The following is a 17,821-nucleotide window of genomic DNA, read 5'->3' as shown; positions in this document are numbered from 1 at the left end:
GATAATCGTTGTATGTAAATCGACCTATAGGGCTAGCATATGAGCTTATCTAGAAATTCTAACAAATATATTCAGTTCTTTCAGACTTAGGGACCCTTGTTCTGCTCACTGCAGTAAAAATGAAAGTGCCTCTTACCTCCAAGATAAATTCCTCTTGCTCCACTTTGTCATCGCCTGGACATTCCGCTTTCTCCTTATAGCCTCTGATTGGGACAGGTCAGGTAGAGAACAGCGAGGGGTTTTCATTAATTCCAAGGTGGCCTCATCTGTATGGCAGAAGACAAAACTGTCTCTTAGTAAAAGTGAATGTCTTTCATTATTCATTGTTAATCCTTTTGTTAAACAGAGTACTTATTGAACAGCACTCAAGTTTAAAAGAAATGAATGGGCTTCCTGTGGGATTTGTAGACTCTTACATGAGGTTTGTAGACTCCTACATGAGGTTAGAGCTAATGATTCAAATAGTCATGCTTTTAGAATAATTATAGAAGCGGCTGATTTTACATAGGTTATTGATTTATAAACAATAAAAGCTTGTTAACATCAGTCATTGATGTAAAAAAGCTTCCAGTCAATGGATTTGAACTGTAAAGACAGTTATTTTGAATTGTATCAGCATGCCGTACATATAAATTACAGCAATGCTGAATGGGATATTGTAACTAGAAGAATTACATACTTGAATGAAGGCTTGTTTTAGGTGTCGTGTAATTCTAGTGCTTTTCTAACACATTAAAAGATTTACAATTGTATATTTGGCACCAAAACTGTATGTTTTTTGTGTGTAAATTGACATTTTAATGGCAGCTTCCTATGAACAATGCTAATGCAATCAATGGAATGAATACTGTAGTTTCTTAGCTGCACTCTTTGCCAAGCAGCAGCCTAAATAAGTTATTCGCAACAGAAAAAAGACCTGTACTGGTGACAAAGTTGGATGTGAACCTCCTAGTGTAGATTTAACATTATTACTGATGTAGGGAATAAGAGCTAAGGCAGACTATTCGCACCTACACTCAACACTTCAGTCCTGGCTGATAGAGTGATGTCTGCCAGGATTCAGCTCTTGATTATGGAGTATTGTTACAGGAGACGTCCTCTTGGAGTTTGCTGTTAAATAAATTGTCTGAGAAGAGACAGATTTATACTTCTTAGGCCTATAGGGACAAATCCTTTGACACTGTAATATACAATGCATCTCAAAGCAGTAACTTCTTACTAAGAACATGTTGCAGCACTTATAGCAGTTCTTATTCTTGTCAACTACTATGTATGGGTATGTGTACAAATCTAGAAACTAATGAACATGAGAAATCAACATGTTTCCAGTTTTTTATGTAAGAAAATGGTATTTCAGTGTAGTGAGGATGAAATACCACTTAAAGTGAACCTGTCATCAATTTGTGTCCAAGTCAACCAAGCATAGGTCTATAATGATGACCAACGTCTTTCTGGAACTTATTCTGATATGTGTCTTTATAAAAGCATGCCTACATAATCATTGTGCAAAAGTTTCCAGTGCTGTATGTAAATTATACAGAGCAGTTCAGTAGACGGTCTATGGTAGGTGCAGGTTTTGCCCAAAAGTCTGCACCTCTCTTCTCCTATAATGTGGATGAAGTACTAGGCGTCATCCATACAGCGTTGCAAAGCCTTGTGTTTGCTCCGTGACTTAGTACACAGCGTATCTGCCCATAAAAGGAATAGTTGACTTCCGCAGCTAAATCATGGCACAAAGCATGAGATTTTACAGTGCTCTTTAGAGGAAGAGAGGGACAGGCTTATGGGAAAATCCAGCAGCCACCAGAAGAGGTCCAGCCTTCCCATCGGACCAGTCTGCATAATTTACAAGCAGCATAGGAAATTTTTAAACACTGATTATTCAGAAATGTGTTTATTAAGAGCAATGTCTAAATAAGTTTTGGAAACAGCTGTAGCTCGTGATTCTAGCTCAGTACTTCATTTACCATGCTAAACAGTGGTGGCAGGTTCCCTTTAAATTACATTCATTTATAGGTGGTCCTGTGATTTGTGAGACCAGATCCTACCGCCCAAACAATAATGAGTTATAGGTGGTCGTGATGTGTCTGTGACACCAGATCTTATGAACCAAACAACAACCAGTAGGTGGCGCTGTGCTATCAGTGAGACCAGAGCCTACCACCCAAACATTAATTATTTATAGATGGTCTATTAATATGTGTACAACCAGATCCTTTTACCTAAAAGAAATCAGTTATAGGTGGTGATGTGGTATAGGTGACACCAGATGAAGAACAAAAAGCTGATACCATAGCATTGGTTATCACATATACAGTACGGCATCTTGATTTAAGTTAAGCAGAACTTGCAGATTTCATTTAAAAAGTATAGAATTAGGACAGCAGTCAAATCACCTGTACATGCCAGGAGACTAGAAAAGTTCTAAATCATGACAGTGAATTACAGACTGCTGCCACAATGTTAATTCAATGCGGCAACTGTGTGATGAAACAGAACAAGAAATTCTATGTTACCCCAGTGCCAGGGGCATAACTATAGGGGATGCAGGAGATGCAGTTGCACCCGGGCCTAGGAGCCTTAGGGAGCCCATAAAGCCTCTCCTCTCCATATAGGGAGCCCAGTACTATGAATAAAGCATTATAGTTGAGGGCCCTGTTTACAGGTTTGGCATTGGGGCCCAGAAGCTTCAAGTTACACCTCTGCCCGGCGCACTTATAGCCATTGTGCTACATACCGAATCACCACGGTTCAACAACTTTTTGAGTCCATGCACTGAAAGTCTGCTCTAAAACCAAATACGTAAATACGTTGTTAGATAATTTAGATAAATGAGATAATTCTAATTTATAAGGCAGCTATTCACTGAATATTTCCACCCTAAAAGACTTAGTTTCTGTTTAAGCATATAATAAATGCAAAAGCCTTCCTCTAAAAAGACGCCGGCCCTTTCTTCAATGTGGTCTACTTTAGATAGACTGAGAGATATTAAAAAATGGTGCTGTACTGTCTGACACTATGTTTAAAGATGGCAATGGGAGTCAGTCAGCTGCTGTATTTTCCAACAGACATCAAAGAGGAGCAACCACACAATTGTAAATTAGTAATTAATATTTTAGAGCGTTTCTCTCTGAAGAGGATTTCGCAGAAGGGGAACCCTGTGGAACAGCTGCTGCTTAATCCTCCTACGAAGTATTTAACAAAAGGAAATATCTTTTGAGGTACTGTATGTCATCGTTACATGTAGGCTTATACCCTCTGATGTCCGAAACATTGCAGCGGCAGAACTTATAAGGAAAGTCCTGAAAATGGCTTCATGCTATTTCTGTTAAGTTTTTCATTGGTTTAGCTGTCCAGCTTTTGTACATTGGTCAGGTGTTTAAAGTGGAACATAAACTGAGAAAAAGTATAATGGAAAGTTTTGCACCTCTTCAGCATTTTTGATTCATTCATGATTTTTACTTACAAATACTGATGCAAAATACTGCCATGTGAAACAGGTCTAGCAGCAATATTATATGAGCGCCGATGACACTTGCAACTTAAGGCACTTTTACACAACGATTATCGCTCAAAATTCATTTAAACGAACAACTTTGCGTGATAATCGTTACATGTAAATGCGGGCAGACGTGCACTATTCGTTCACTTGTTATTCATGGCTTTTTTTAGCTGGCTTTAGTCTTTTGAGTGGCTTGCAGACTTGTGGGGAGTAAACAATGAACTCATTGTGTTTGCCTTGCATACATAATGAGTACATTGTTTACTTATGCCATGAGAAGACAATGCAATCTTGCTGGCCAGATAATCCCTGTACTGTAATTTTATGCAAAAAAATCGCCAATTTGCTTAGTTGTTTGGCTGTTATAGTGATAATAGTTGTGTGTAAACACGTGGCCATCGTACACTGTTTGTTCATCGCTCATTTCTAGCCAGCTAGAAATAAGTGATGAGCCTAATCAGCACCGCATGCTGATAGCTCAGCTGGCGTTGCTATTAGCATTCTTTCAGCTGGTATACCACTGGCAGTTCTCAGTGGGACACCAGCTGAAAGCACTGAGAACAATCCAGCTGCTTGCATATACATTTACACACACAGATAATCATTCAAAATTCGGCAGAAACTAACAGTTTTGAGCAATCATTTTGCATGCATACCAATGGGCGAAATCAGCCCTTTAGTACTTCATTGCATGTATTTAGAGAACAGCGGGTGGTCTGTTCTCTAAATACATTGCTATTGTTTTCTAGTGGGGCAGTAGTGGCTGTTATCAGCTGTTAAAGAATGTTATCAGCTGTTATCGGTGCTGCTGCGGAGAACACAGTGTGCGGTCTATCTTATCTTATCGTCCTGAAGGACAAGGATTTCATGCAGACCTGAAGTCAGCGATGGACGAAAAGTGCACAGTAAGTGCACAATGGGCGCACATTTACACACAACAATTATCGCTCAAAAGATGGCTTTTGAGGAAATTTTGAGTGACCTTTGTGTGTAAAAGGGCCTTAAGGTCTTATGGGCAAGGATTTCTTTTCTATTGTCTTATTTTTTGGCCATTTGTTTTGATTGCTTGTCATTTTACTTGTTACTTACCCAACAATAAAGTGCTGTAAAATTTATTGTCACTATATAAGGATAAGTTATATTATTCAATATGTGATTTTATTTTTTTACTAAGATTATCAGAACCTCATCCTGCACACTGGGAAATGTTGAATACTAGCAGATGAATTGGCCGTCTGTTACATTGTTGGTCTGCTTGGTTGTTTTGCTATAACCTTTATCACTACAAAGTGTGATCACTAGTGTATATTATTCCTAGGTGTTACAGGCTGTCCATGGTGGCAGACACTGAGTAGGATGTAAGATACCAAAGGTTGTGGACCTGCTGGGTTTGCCAGGGATATTGCCATGCCGCATACACATCAATTGCCCACAACGTAAATACTTTAATTGCTAAACATCAAGCACAGCATCTGAGAATATTTTGAAGCTCATCTCTTCATAAGTGGATACATGGTTGCTTGCTTAAACTTTAAATTATGTGTTCATTTTCTACATTAATTTCTGGGAGGGGATCTTAATAAGGTTGTAAATCATTCCCAGATTAATTATTACATATACAGAGACAAGACTGCCAGGAATAAAGTCACTACAGACGTTATTCTCATCCACATAGTGAATATTCAAGAGTTAATTACTTTTTAATTCCTGAATTTTTACTCCCAATTAAGACTTGTGCAGTTATTAGTTAGCTCTGATTATACTGAAGAAGAAAGGAGTAGCACAGTGGTTTCCTTTAGGGTTTATTCAGACAGTATAGTCATTTTTTTATTGCAATTAATGTGAAACCACACCAAAATGCTGTGCTTTGTAAAACTGCATCAAAACCACAGCATGTTGATGACATTTAACAGTAATTATGATAAAAAACAAAACTTGGCTGCACTATCTGAATAAACCCTAAGGGACCTGTTATACGGGACGGAAAAGTCCGCACAATGCCCCAGTGGTAAATGCCGCACAAAAATCTGCAAGCTACCTGCGGATTTGGATGTGGAGTTGAAAATAGCTCAAACCTGCCAGCAATTCCTCATTAAAATCCATAGGTAGACCTGCAGATTTGGGTGTAGCATTCCGCAGCTGAGGATTTGGCTGCGTTTTGGGGCGTAATTCTGTTTCATGTGAAATCTCCATTAGGGTCTCCCAAGAGTGCTTTCACTCACGTCATTAAGTAAGGGAATGATTGTGAAGTCTTCATACAGTAGTAGTAGTAGTAGTTATAGTGGGCTTCATAGCTTTTGGGTTCTCATGGTCTCATGGAGTAACCTTTATGGGGTTTTTCCTGGACTTTACTATAGATAACCTTTCCTCATGATATGAAATTGTTGCAGCCGCATGTACTACTTGTTCCAACTCTGTGCTGCTCGGTGATCAGGGTTCCGCCATTTGGGATTCCCATCAATCAGTTGTTTGACTGGTCCTCTGTCAGTGTGGACTGAGCCAGAAGCAGAGAGCTCTGCCCACATTGCAGCAGCAGAGATTGGTATTGTGGGCACAGTTCCAGCTGACGCAACAAACATGTGGCTCGGCAAGAATCCTGAGCGGTGGTTCAACTATTGGCAACCTATCTTGAGGGCAGGTTCCAGAAAAGCCCTTTAAGTTCTTCCGATTTTTTTCTTGCAGGTAAGTGCTTGCTCACAACTGCTTTTGCCATTTGTGTTTGATTTTCATTTGGCTGTTCTGTTTTTGGAGCTGAGAAAGGGAATTCAAATGCAAATAGGCATTCAAAAAATTGAATGCTTTTTGTTTGATTCCTTTCCATTATGGTTCATTTTTTAAATGGAACAAATAGCACAGTCTGCAGCAGTATTTGTTCCATTTAAAAAAATGGAGCAGAATCAAATGGAGAGAATTATTTTTTTGAAATCCCATTGAAATCATTGGGGACAAAAAAACAAAACACTTATTTCTATTTGAATTCCCTTTTTCTGCTCCAAAAATGCAACAGCCAGATGGAATTTAAATGAAAATAGCAAATGCAGGTTTGAAGGAACCCTCATTTTAAGGCCATGGTGTAACACTAAAAGACAAATAAATCACTTCAAAGAATAAAGAATGGACTCACAGGACGATTAAATGCATAACACCAAATGTGTTAACGCATGTTGTCAAAGAGTGGGAGGGATTAACGTATTTCAAACAAGTATCAATCATACAGAACACAATTTCTGACTTTCCTGGTAGTTCTCTATGCATGGAAACCTTTGAATTACCCTGTGTGTTTGTACATATACATGTAATACTGGATATAATCAACGGACTAATGTTTGGAGAAACCAGTCTCACCTAGTATTCCAGTAGGCTTTAGCCCACCAAACTCCTGCATCGCCTTGATTGCTTTGGATAACTCCTCCTGTGTCTGCAACTGTCCTGTCACTGGATCGGGTGGAGGCAGATAGCCAAACCTAGTTAACCAATCCTATAAAAAATGGAAAACAGAAAGAAATCATTATAAGGTATCACATTCATAAGTATTGGAAGTATCTGAAAAAGATATACTTCTACATTCTGTATATTGTACACAGGATGTATGTGTCTAGTTAGGAGACCCTGCAGAGTTAAGAGTCACCCTCAAAAATTCATAATTAGCAAATTGCATTTGCAGCTTTTCTCTTCTATGTCTATTAACTGATCATTCCCTCTAGAAATGGAGCAATTTGAGTAAAAGGGAAGAGCAGACACTGGAAAATCAAATTCCCTTCCAGTGGCTCTTCCAAGCAGAGTTAACAGAATTAGGTATTGTTTATGGTGCCTGTAATATATTAATGGAGAGATGGAAGAGGCTGCTGTGATGCCATTAGCCTTTTCCTGTCTTTAAGGGTAGAATACAGGACCCAAAGCACAGAAATGGCACCTGGATTCTACTAATGGCACCAAGAAAGGCAGTCCATGGAAATTAAATTAGGAGTCTGCTCCGCCTTAATATGTATTTAATTCCTTTTAACATAAGGAATTATATATAATTTTTATTTGTATAGCGCCAACTTATTCCTCATACATATCATTTTTTTATCCTAAGAAGGCTTGAGACCAATATCATTTTGCTGCTGTAAAAGGCCACAAAGCCTTTATCATGCCACTGATAGAGATGATATTGTGACATTCTAGGCACCAACCTAATTTTACTGACAGGATTTTGAAGAGAGCTATTGAAGCTGGGGAAATCACTAAATGAAATAATAGAGCTTGCATGAAAAATGATTCCTTAATAGTTTAATCATTAAATATGGCCAGGGGTTAGCCGAATATCAGAATATTCTAGATTATATGTGCTTTCCAATGGATTTGCTAATGTGGAACAGAATAACTCATTCACCGTGGTGTATTATTGATCAGCATGAATTGCATTGTTTTCATTGAAAGAATATGTTGATAATACATTTAAAGGGATTGTCCACTTCTAAACTGTCACATCTCCCTCATACATGAACTAGAGAACTGCAAACAGAATTTGCAAGCAGACATGACACAATGACTGACAAACACCCAAAACACTCAGCTAACATACCTGCACACATAAACAGATGGAATTACTATAGTGTGAGATATTGGTTGGTTTTTTTGGCCAATATACCTAAGCCCACGAGTTTGCGACAAGGATCTTCGTTGTCTCGTGGGTCCCTACAGTAAAAAGACAACTACCCCATGAGTCCTGCCTGCAAGCAGGGTGATCGTCCCAATAGGGTTGGCCCCACACTGGAACCTAAAGACTTGGCTCACCCTAGATGGAAAATGATCCAAGCAGAATAAGACACAGTTTACACCAATACACAAGGGAATGCATACCACCTGGAACAGGACAGTTCACCTTATGTCCAGCCACCTGCACAGACACACAGAATACGTTGCTGTTCACACCTACAGAAAAACACGCATGAATGCAAACATGTGGGACATGAGAACACCAGCACCATCTAGCCAGAAGGGCTGGTATTTATGTGCTGCAGACCGGTGGTGATTGGCTGGCTGAAAAATTCCACACCCAGCCAGCTCAAACATCCTACACCTGTGGAAGTGCGCCCCTGGAAACCCATAGAACTACAGGTCTCGGGAGCAAAATCTGACCTAAATTATTGTTGACCTGTCCTCAGTATAGGTCATCAATAGCTAAATTAGAACAGTGCCTGCAGTACTATTCCGGGCCACTGCTGATAGTATGTAGCTGTGTGCTTTGGGCCCACAGCAGCCCTGTTCACTAGTGCAGAAGCCCTGGTGGACAGCTGATCAGTGTGGTCCTGGGCAGAGGACTCCTGCTAATCAGCTATTGATAACCTATCCTGAGGATAAGTTACCAATAGTTCAGAAGTGGAGAACCTCTTTAAAAAGTTTTATCACAATTCCCTTTCTAATATTCACATTTCTTTATGCATCAATTGAATTAAAAAAATGCATGTTCAGTGGTTCCAGGATTCACAGGTACATATTTATTCAGTTTTTTATCATGTGTATTTGTGCCACATCATGAGAGCATTAAAAAGTATTTACATACTTTTCCAAAAAAATAGAATAAATAATAATGAAAAAAGGACAACTTAGAACAAAAACAGAATGTGGGAAAAAGGGAATGGATTTTTTTTTTTTAAATTGCACATCAATATCTCTTCCGTATTTTCATACATTTATGACTTTTGTATGCCAGAAAACTGGTGTACATTAGTTAATACATATGCCCCAATATGCTGACTTACAGAAAATATGTAAGCAATGCAGTAAATAACACAAACTAATAATTAGTGAGATGCAAAACTAAGAGTCCTTTTCCATTATAGATATGGACTTGATGAGGAGTGCCAGTCAGCAAGATTGGCGCTTGTTTACTTGGCCTCAGGCATACGATCATTTGTACCCTATAGCGTTTCATTGTTCGCGGCACGTCCCTTTTTTGCACAGGAAGTTGTATTGCCAACAATGATGATTTTTAGTGCTGCCTGAAAGATGCCATCACTCCACTAAGGTGTGTTTGCTTCTTTGTCCGCTCATTGGCGGCAACTTCACATCCTCCGATAATTGGGCAAACTAACGGTCATAGGAAACAATCTTGACTGATGATCAGGCTGTCTAAAAGGCTGTAAGCAAGATTTATGTACAGTCTGTTAAGTATGGCTTTACAGGAACTGTTGATCTGCATATCAGACTCTCAATATATATAAGTAATGGGCTTATTCAGTAATGTCCAATGAGTAACATTCAATGCTTTACAAAAACATTCACCAGACTGAATAATAATGAGCAAACATCAAGTGCGTAATCCCTTTTGGATCCTCTAAAGTAAATTAGTTTGGCACTGCTGCTGTATTCTCCACCAATGTGGTGTTATTATTGTGGTAAGAATGCACTCATCAGATCCCTGACATTACAGCGCCATCACCTGGTGGGACACAGCATCCTATCAGCCATACAAGGACACCTTTTAATGGTAGAGCATTATTTTTTTCGTTATAAAATCCATTAAAATAGATCTGTCATCAAACTATGTTACCCTATGTAAGAGCAGCATAGTATGGGAACAGGTCAGCTCTCTTACTAGCCAAAATAGTGCAAAAAATATTGTGCCCTATGGCTAATAGGAAAGAATACACTGCATGCATAGCTTTTGAGTCCTGTGTGTTCATGAGGAGAACCTTCCGCTCTACCTCCCCTTGCCCCTCTTAGTGGGGATTGATGGGTGACTGTTGTGTATCTCCATATACAGCAGTCCATCAATCACTGCTAGTAGGGCGGAGAGGGTAGAGTTCTCTTCATGAATACACCGGATCTCTTCTATTAGACAAAGCAGTACAAAATCTTTTGTGACGGTTTGGAAAATAGAAAACTACATCAGTCCCCATACCTACAGGGCAGCAAAATTTGATTACAGATTTGCTTTAGTAGCGCCCCCATCAATGGCGCCCTAGGCAGTTGCCTACCTCTTGTTTTACTCATGGTTGTCTGCCCGGTAGCACCAGTTGCGCTACTTTCCTGCCAACTTGCCTTTTAAAAAAGTTTGTTCTTGGAAACGAAACCAAAATAGTATAAGCAATAATCTTTAACTGTGATTTCCCTTAGGAAATAATTAAATTGCATGTTAATGTGACATGGTGGGCTATTATACGACTTTAATATGCACTTTTATTATTCTACTCTGTCTGCATTCTGAAAATCGCATATGGGACTATATACAATTTTTGCCAGCTTTAAGGAGAACCTGTTGTCAGAAAGGATGAACAGAAGGTGGTGGTGGAGATCCAGAAAAAGAATCAGGTATTACCGGTCCTGTGATTTTATATGGATTAAAATCAATAGCACAGTAGAAAAGAGAATGTGTGGAAAAGGGAGAAACATCATCAAGCTATATGATGAGGTAAATCAGCATATTGTGCTGATAACTGGAGGAGGACATTGAAAGGGAAATGGAGATGCTGGGAAGCCTGATCAGAGGAAGAGACAAGCAGCAGCATGGGCGCAAAGAGATGACAGACATGATCCAAGCCATAGAGATAAAGGAAGAACTGCCAATGGATGTGTAAGATAGCCGCGACGTTAATGGCGGAATGGGATTAAGTAAAATGTTGGTACGCAGGCTACACTGCAGATGTCTACTATTTAATACCAGCTTATTGATGCTCTACATTGACTGATAACCATATGGATGAAAATTTCATGTCATTGCTATTAGACAGCAAATCTCCGTTTTATTTTTGTCCAACTGACATGGGGGATTCTGCAATCCCCAGAGGTTCTTTGATTCTTTTCCTTCCCATAATAAATTTACCATAAATTTGTATTACAGAAAGCTTCTGAATAATCTTTCATCTAGCATAAAATATGCTGTTCTCTTTATTCACTTGTGTCTGTCCTTCTACTGACTCAACCACAGATTCTTACGATTCAAAATGATTTATTTTGAGAACTTTCTGTCGTTGCTCTTCGGCTTTATTGTCAAAATGAAGATAAATGCTGAATGCTCATTCCAAAAAATATAAACCAAGGGCATTGCACCAGCTCATGCTATATACAGTGCTTACATTCTGTATATCAGTGTACTGTATGGGGGTAGGGGGTGGGGTAACTCATACAACCCCTTTCATTGCAAAGACTTCACTGGAGGTATAAAGCCACAGTCGTGATATATAGACCAGTGTTACCCAACAGGTCATGTTTTCAGGATTTCCGCAGTGTTGTACAGGTGATATAATTATTGTCGGTGCCTCAGACATTGCCACAGGTCTTCTTACTGTAGGATATCCTGAAAACATGGCCTGTTGGGGTGCCCTGAGGACTGGAGTTGGGAAACACTGATCTAGACTATCATGGGTAATTAATGGGACATTGGCATTTGTTAGTTTTGCTGTAAATCCCCTGGATCTTATTTACGTGTTTATATCCTTGAGTTCCATCTTTGATTGCTTTTGAATTAGCAACCAATTTAAGGATTAACTCATTAACGCCACAGGGCGTAAGTTTACGTCCTGGCTTCGGGGTACTTAACGCAACAGGACGTGCCATCGTGCAGGGGGAGTCGACTGTTACCGATAGCCAGCCTCCCGCTGCAGCAGCAGGGCTAAATTAGGACAGCACCCCCAACTATTAACCCCCTACATGCCATGAACTGTGTAGATCACGGCATGTAAAGGGTTCACAGAGGGAGGATTCCCTCTGTGACATCATCAGACGCCCACGATTAGGCAATAAAGCATTGCAGAACCGAAGTCCTGCAATACCTTATCAAAGTGATCATAGCTGCTATGATTCAGGTCCCCTACAGAGACATAAAGAGTGTAAAAGAAAAAATAACAAAAAAAATATGTTTTTGCTCATTTCCCTCTATTTGTATAAAAAAATTTAAACATTCAAGACAAACCCCACATATTTGGTATCATTGTGTCCGTAATGACCTGTACTATAAATTGAACACACTAGTTATCATGCACAGCAAAAAACTTTTAAAAAAAACCTAGGTGAAATGCTAATTTTGTTTGTTTTACCTCACACAAAAAAGTGATCAAAAAAGCCAAACGTACCCCAAAAAGGTACAAATAAAAGCTAGAGCTCTTCAAGCAAAAGACAAGCCCTCACAGAGCTTGGCCCATGGAAAAATAAAAAGGTTATGGGACTTTGAATGCAGTGATGTAAAAATAATTATAAGTAAATAAAAATAATTGTGCAAAAGTGGAAAAACCTACAAAAATTATAATATTTTTGGTATCACCGTAATCATACTGACCCCCAGAAAAAATGTATGGTGTCATTTATGTTGTATGATTAATGCTGTAAAAAAAATTTAAAACAATGACAGAATTGATGTGTTTTCTCACTCTGCTCTCAATTTTTTTTTTAAGTTTGACAATATAGACTATGCACCCAAAAATGGTACCAATAAAAACCATAGTTCGCTATGCAAAAAATCAGCCCTTATATGACCATGTTGACAGAACAGTTATGGCTTTTGAAAAGTAGAGATGAAAATAAACCAAAAATTGTTGCGCTCTCATCGCCAAATGAGCTGCGACTTTAAGGGGTTAAAGGGAGTCTGTCAGCCTAAATATATTGTCCAATCTGCAGGCAGCATATTACATAGCAGGAGGAGCTGAGAAGATTGGTATATAGTTTTATGAGGAAAGATTCAGTATAACTTTTATTCAATCATCTCTGCTCATTCTGGGCTGATCAGTCCAATGGGCGGTCCCATTGTGAATAACTGTACATACAGAGGTAGCTGTCAATCACTGATAGGTCCGCCCATTGGACTGTTCAGCTCAGAATGAGCAGAGATATGCAGTGAATACAAGTTATACTGAATCTTTGTCCATAAAACTACATATCAATCCGCTCAGCTCCTCCTGCTCTATAACATGATGCCTGCGGTTTAGACAGCATGCCCAGCTGACAGACTGCCTTAAATGTAACTAGGATTTTAAAATTCTTCATAATGCAAAATCTTCCACTTGGAAAATACAACCGCACAATATAACTGCAGAGATTTGGTGCAGCAGTCTTTTTTGTGTACTAAAATCTGAACAGGAAGAGGTAAATCCAGTCATTAAGATCATTTCTCTGTGTGTCAGCAGACCCCTTGCTGTATATGAGTGCTTTATACATACAGTTCCTTGTGCCACTTGTACAATGGTATTAATAAATAGGATTCCTATAGAAGACAGTACACCTGGGGAAAAAAAACTATTTGTCTTGAGAAGATCTCTCTGGTCTGATCAGACAGCTCTTGCTGCAGACATGTGACAAAGAAGAGACTGCTTAAGATGGGCCTTTTAAGAATGTAGGAGAGCCATGTTTCTTTACATCTCATCATAGATGGGGCAATGGGTTCCCAGTATACAAAGAAAATCAAATAAACAGTAGAATGAGACCTGCTGACAGATCATCCTTAACTTGTAGCTGTCAAGACGTTCTATACTAAGTATTGCATGAATGCACAAAAAAGCACAAGTACCATGAGATGCAAGTGAAGGACCAAGAATGAAAGGTTGGCAAAGTTGGCAGCAACATTGAGGGAAGGATGACATTCCTGAATGACACCACCATTCATACATAAGTGGATGTTACACACACAAACACTATACTCAGAACCAAATATACATGGCAGTGGGTCAATCAGGGCTGATTCACTGCTGAATGACTGTCAATCCAATAGCTATCATGCTGGAATAGGAATCAAATCCTTGCTTTAGGTACCAAGAGAGTTTTTCACACATCTACTATAAAAAATCTCCTTGAAGAATTTTTTTTTTTACAAGTATGGGATAGAATGAAATATACCTTAGGACTTTACCATATAAGCATTAGGCCTGTTTTACATGGGCGACAAAATCTTGCGATGTGGCAATGCTACAAATCGCATGAATGGTGAAGCCCATGCTTTCCTTTCGGTTCCTTCACATTTGCGATGTTTTGTAACATGCGACATTGCGAGACAAAAACCTTGCGGGTTTCACGATATGCCCGTGGATTCCGATGTCTTGTCGCCCATGTTTCCCTATGGAGCCTCTCTCACGCTTTTTGTGTGGTGCAATGCAACTTTTACAGTAGGAATTCGTACTGTAAAAGCCCTAAAATAAGCCCTAGCGGCATAAGAAAAAAGAAAACCCCCACATACATCACCTAAGAAGCGCTGTCCAACTCCGCTGCATCTTCTCCTGGTCCCTGGCAATTGTCCTCAGCATCTCTTCTGGCCCAGGGATTGTAAAATTCCCGCCTCCAGGAAGCACTGCCTCTCATTGGCTGAGCATTGCGTGCTCAGCCAATCAGTGCCAGTGCTTGATCAACCAATCACAGTCATTCAATGAATAGCTCAGCCAATCAGAGGCAGTGCTTCCTGGAGGCAGGGAGTTTCCAATCCCCGGCCAGAAGAGATGCCAAAGACAACCGCCAGGGATCAGGGAGAGGATGCAGTGGAGCCGGACAGTGCTTCTTAGGTGATGTATAATTTTTATTTCTGCACGATGGGCTTATTTTCAAGGTAGGGCCTTTTTTTTCATCCCCCCCACCCCCCACCCCGAAAATCCTCACACGAGGTGCTACAAAGTTACATGAAGTTGTAGCGCCACAAAATTGTGACATCGCCGTGAGAAAATGCAGCGATATCGCGGGGACCACCAATGCAATATCGCTGTGATTTTCTCATGGCGATATCATGTCGCCCGTGTAAAACAGGCCTAAAGATAACTGTAAGTTATAGTACATGATTTCCAACACGTTATCTACTTCTCATATAACACATTTAGGCACGGTAAAGAACAATATAAAGCATGCATAATGGCTAATGGATGTCAAGAAGCTTACTTGTGTAGTAACGTAGTGATGAATAAGCAGAAAATACATGGTTAGAAAATAATTCAAAACAGGTTATTTTATGTGCAGCTTGTTCCAAGGACAAGCTAAATGCTAAGTATTATACATCACAATGCTTTTTACATTTGCATAGTAGGTTTGCTTCAAAGCACTCTGGTAAAGGGACAGATGTACAACCGATTGTGAATGCATATCACAGGAACATTGCATTTGATGACAGGTAAGAATCTAATGAACCATTCAGGCTGCCTATTTCTACCCAGTCGCTTTGCAATCTAGACCTGACTAAATCCATGTTCAGCATAATGTTATGTCCATTTGAAACATTTCTTCAAATCATTGTAATAGCCATTACCACACTTGGAATACATCCCTAACTTACCAACATCTTCGGAGATCTGCAAACCATTTACATTTTTTTTTGCTCTATGTAATAGATGTATTTCCTTTATTTTTTGGAGCTGTCCATTTGCTATAGTCAGTTACATTTAAGGATAACCCATGCTTTCTTTAGTGTCACCAGGGGCCAAAGGTAGACCTTAAAGCTCCTGGACCTTAAAGGGGTTGTCCCGTAGAAGCAAGTGGGGTTAAGCACTTCTGTATGGCCATATTAATGCACTTTGTAATATACATCGTGCATTAAATATTGGCAATACAGAAGTTATATACTTACCCCGTCCGGTGCTGGTGTCCCCGTCTCCATGGCGACGACCAAACTTCTCCTCTGGTCGCCGCAACAGTCGCGCTTGCGCAGAGAAGCAATCGCTGAAAACGGCCATATACTTACACAGGAGGGCAAACATGTGCACCACCTCAGCATGCAGGCAGCCAAACTGCCAAATGAGGGAGCCAGTTACACCCGTGGAGGACACCGATGAGACAGCCACTCACACAGCCTCTTCATATAGAGGGGGGTGGCTGCCTGGTGTACACTCCCACACAGAGTAGATACAAAGTATCAGACCATTCTGGTACATGTGGCCCATCATGCAGACTAGCAACCTATTAATGATGCCGTAATATTTTGGCGGGCTGCCCTGCACCTCAAAAAGTGAACCACATTGGTACTGTGTCTGGCTCTCTCATTTTTCCATCCCTGCCTAAAAGTTTTGCACAGTACAATGAATATGTGTGTCTGTATGTCACAGTATATATGTTTGAATGTATTGTGTGTGTGTGTGGATCACATTATGTTGACATACAATGTGTGTGTGACAGTATGTACTGTAAATAAGTGTTTATATGTGTATGTACAGAGATATCTTGCATATGTTTCTAGTAATAAAATAAATACATTAGCAGTGTATTTAGGCCGGCGCCCCCCAGAGATCCCCAAACTTACCTGCGGATCCGGCGTCCTCGCTCCCGCATGATGCTTCGGCGTGACGCGCCGCAGCGTCATGTGACACGCTGGCCACGTCACATGACACGCCCACAGCGTCACATGACGCGGCCGGCCGTGTCATATGATGTGCCGGCCGCGTCATATGACGCGGCGGCGGTAGGCAGGGAAGCGGTTTCACGCTATCTTCCGCTATGCTACAGCGGAAGATAGCATGACGGACGGCTTCCATTGACTCCAATGGAAGCCGTCAGCGCGTACACCTGCGGCAAATAGAGCATGCCGCGGGTGAAGTCGGGTGATTTCACGGTGTGGAATTTGCCCATCATCATGTAAGGGACCCACCTCTGAAGGGGTTAAACTGTTGCCATGGGAATTAACTGATTTTGAGATGCAACACTTTGTGCACCAAAAATTTGCGACAAAGTTTAGCATACTGAGACTGGGCATACCTAGCAAGAAGTTTCCAGAAAAGAGAAGCCCTGTTATAAAAAGGGGGGAATTCTGCAGTGTTATCAGAGTTGAGCAGGACTGTGCTAATAGTTAGAGTTGCTGCTCGAGCGAGACACAATTGCCTGCAGAAGAACTGATGCCTGGAGACGCTGAGCTGTGTGAGAGCCAGGAGGAACCCATCTGTGCTAGTGCTCAGATCCATAACAGCAGCTGAACAGCTGGAACACAAACAGGAGCCAAGAATCTCCCGCCAACGAACCGTAAGTGGGCCCCAACATATAGGTGTGCACACCAGAGAGTCTGTTAACAGATAGCCCACAGGCCTGTGGCAGGGTATAAGGAGAAATGGCAGCAAGGACAAGCGCACATGATAGGGATAGTGTACTTTGCCTGCGGGATTATTGGAACTCGAATCAGGATATAAGGACTGAGATATTATTTGCAGTAGAGACTATCTGGACTTGCAATCCTATTTGGCCACATCACTGGATTAGAAGGATTTAAAATGTTGTAGCTGACAGAACAACAAAGTGTTAATCCTGACATTTCACTATTCCTTACTTAATTGTCCAATAGTTTTTCTTGTATTCTCAAATAAATATCGTTAGTCTCTCCAACTCCTGCGCCGTATCCTGAACCTTGTGTCGCAATAACACCACCCACGACAATCATGCCAGGAT

The 17,821-nt window shown here is 40.4% G+C and overlaps 1 protein-coding gene across 2 annotated transcripts in view; it reads right to left on the bottom strand.

Moving 5' to 3' along the window:
* The window catches only part of MMP17 (matrix metallopeptidase 17), a 156,453-nt gene that overhangs the window by 32,690 nt on the left and 105,942 nt on the right, over positions 1 to 17,821 (bottom strand). For both annotated transcript variants that reach the window (XM_066603422.1, XM_066603423.1), the window contains exons 2-3: positions 6,848 to 6,980; positions 137 to 266 (exon numbers count right to left, since the gene is read on the bottom strand). In XM_066603422.1, the coding sequence (XP_066459519.1) occupies positions 137 to 266; positions 6,848 to 6,980 (263 nt within the window). The remainder of the gene's footprint in view (positions 1 to 136; positions 267 to 6,847; positions 6,981 to 17,821) is intronic.

This window comes from Eleutherodactylus coqui, chromosome 5 (assembly GCF_035609145.1).
Source record: "Eleutherodactylus coqui strain aEleCoq1 chromosome 5, aEleCoq1.hap1, whole genome shotgun sequence".
Lineage (NCBI taxonomy): Eukaryota > Metazoa > Chordata > Amphibia > Anura > Eleutherodactylidae > Eleutherodactylus > Eleutherodactylus coqui.
This window is presented reverse-complemented; position numbering and strand designations above follow the sequence as displayed.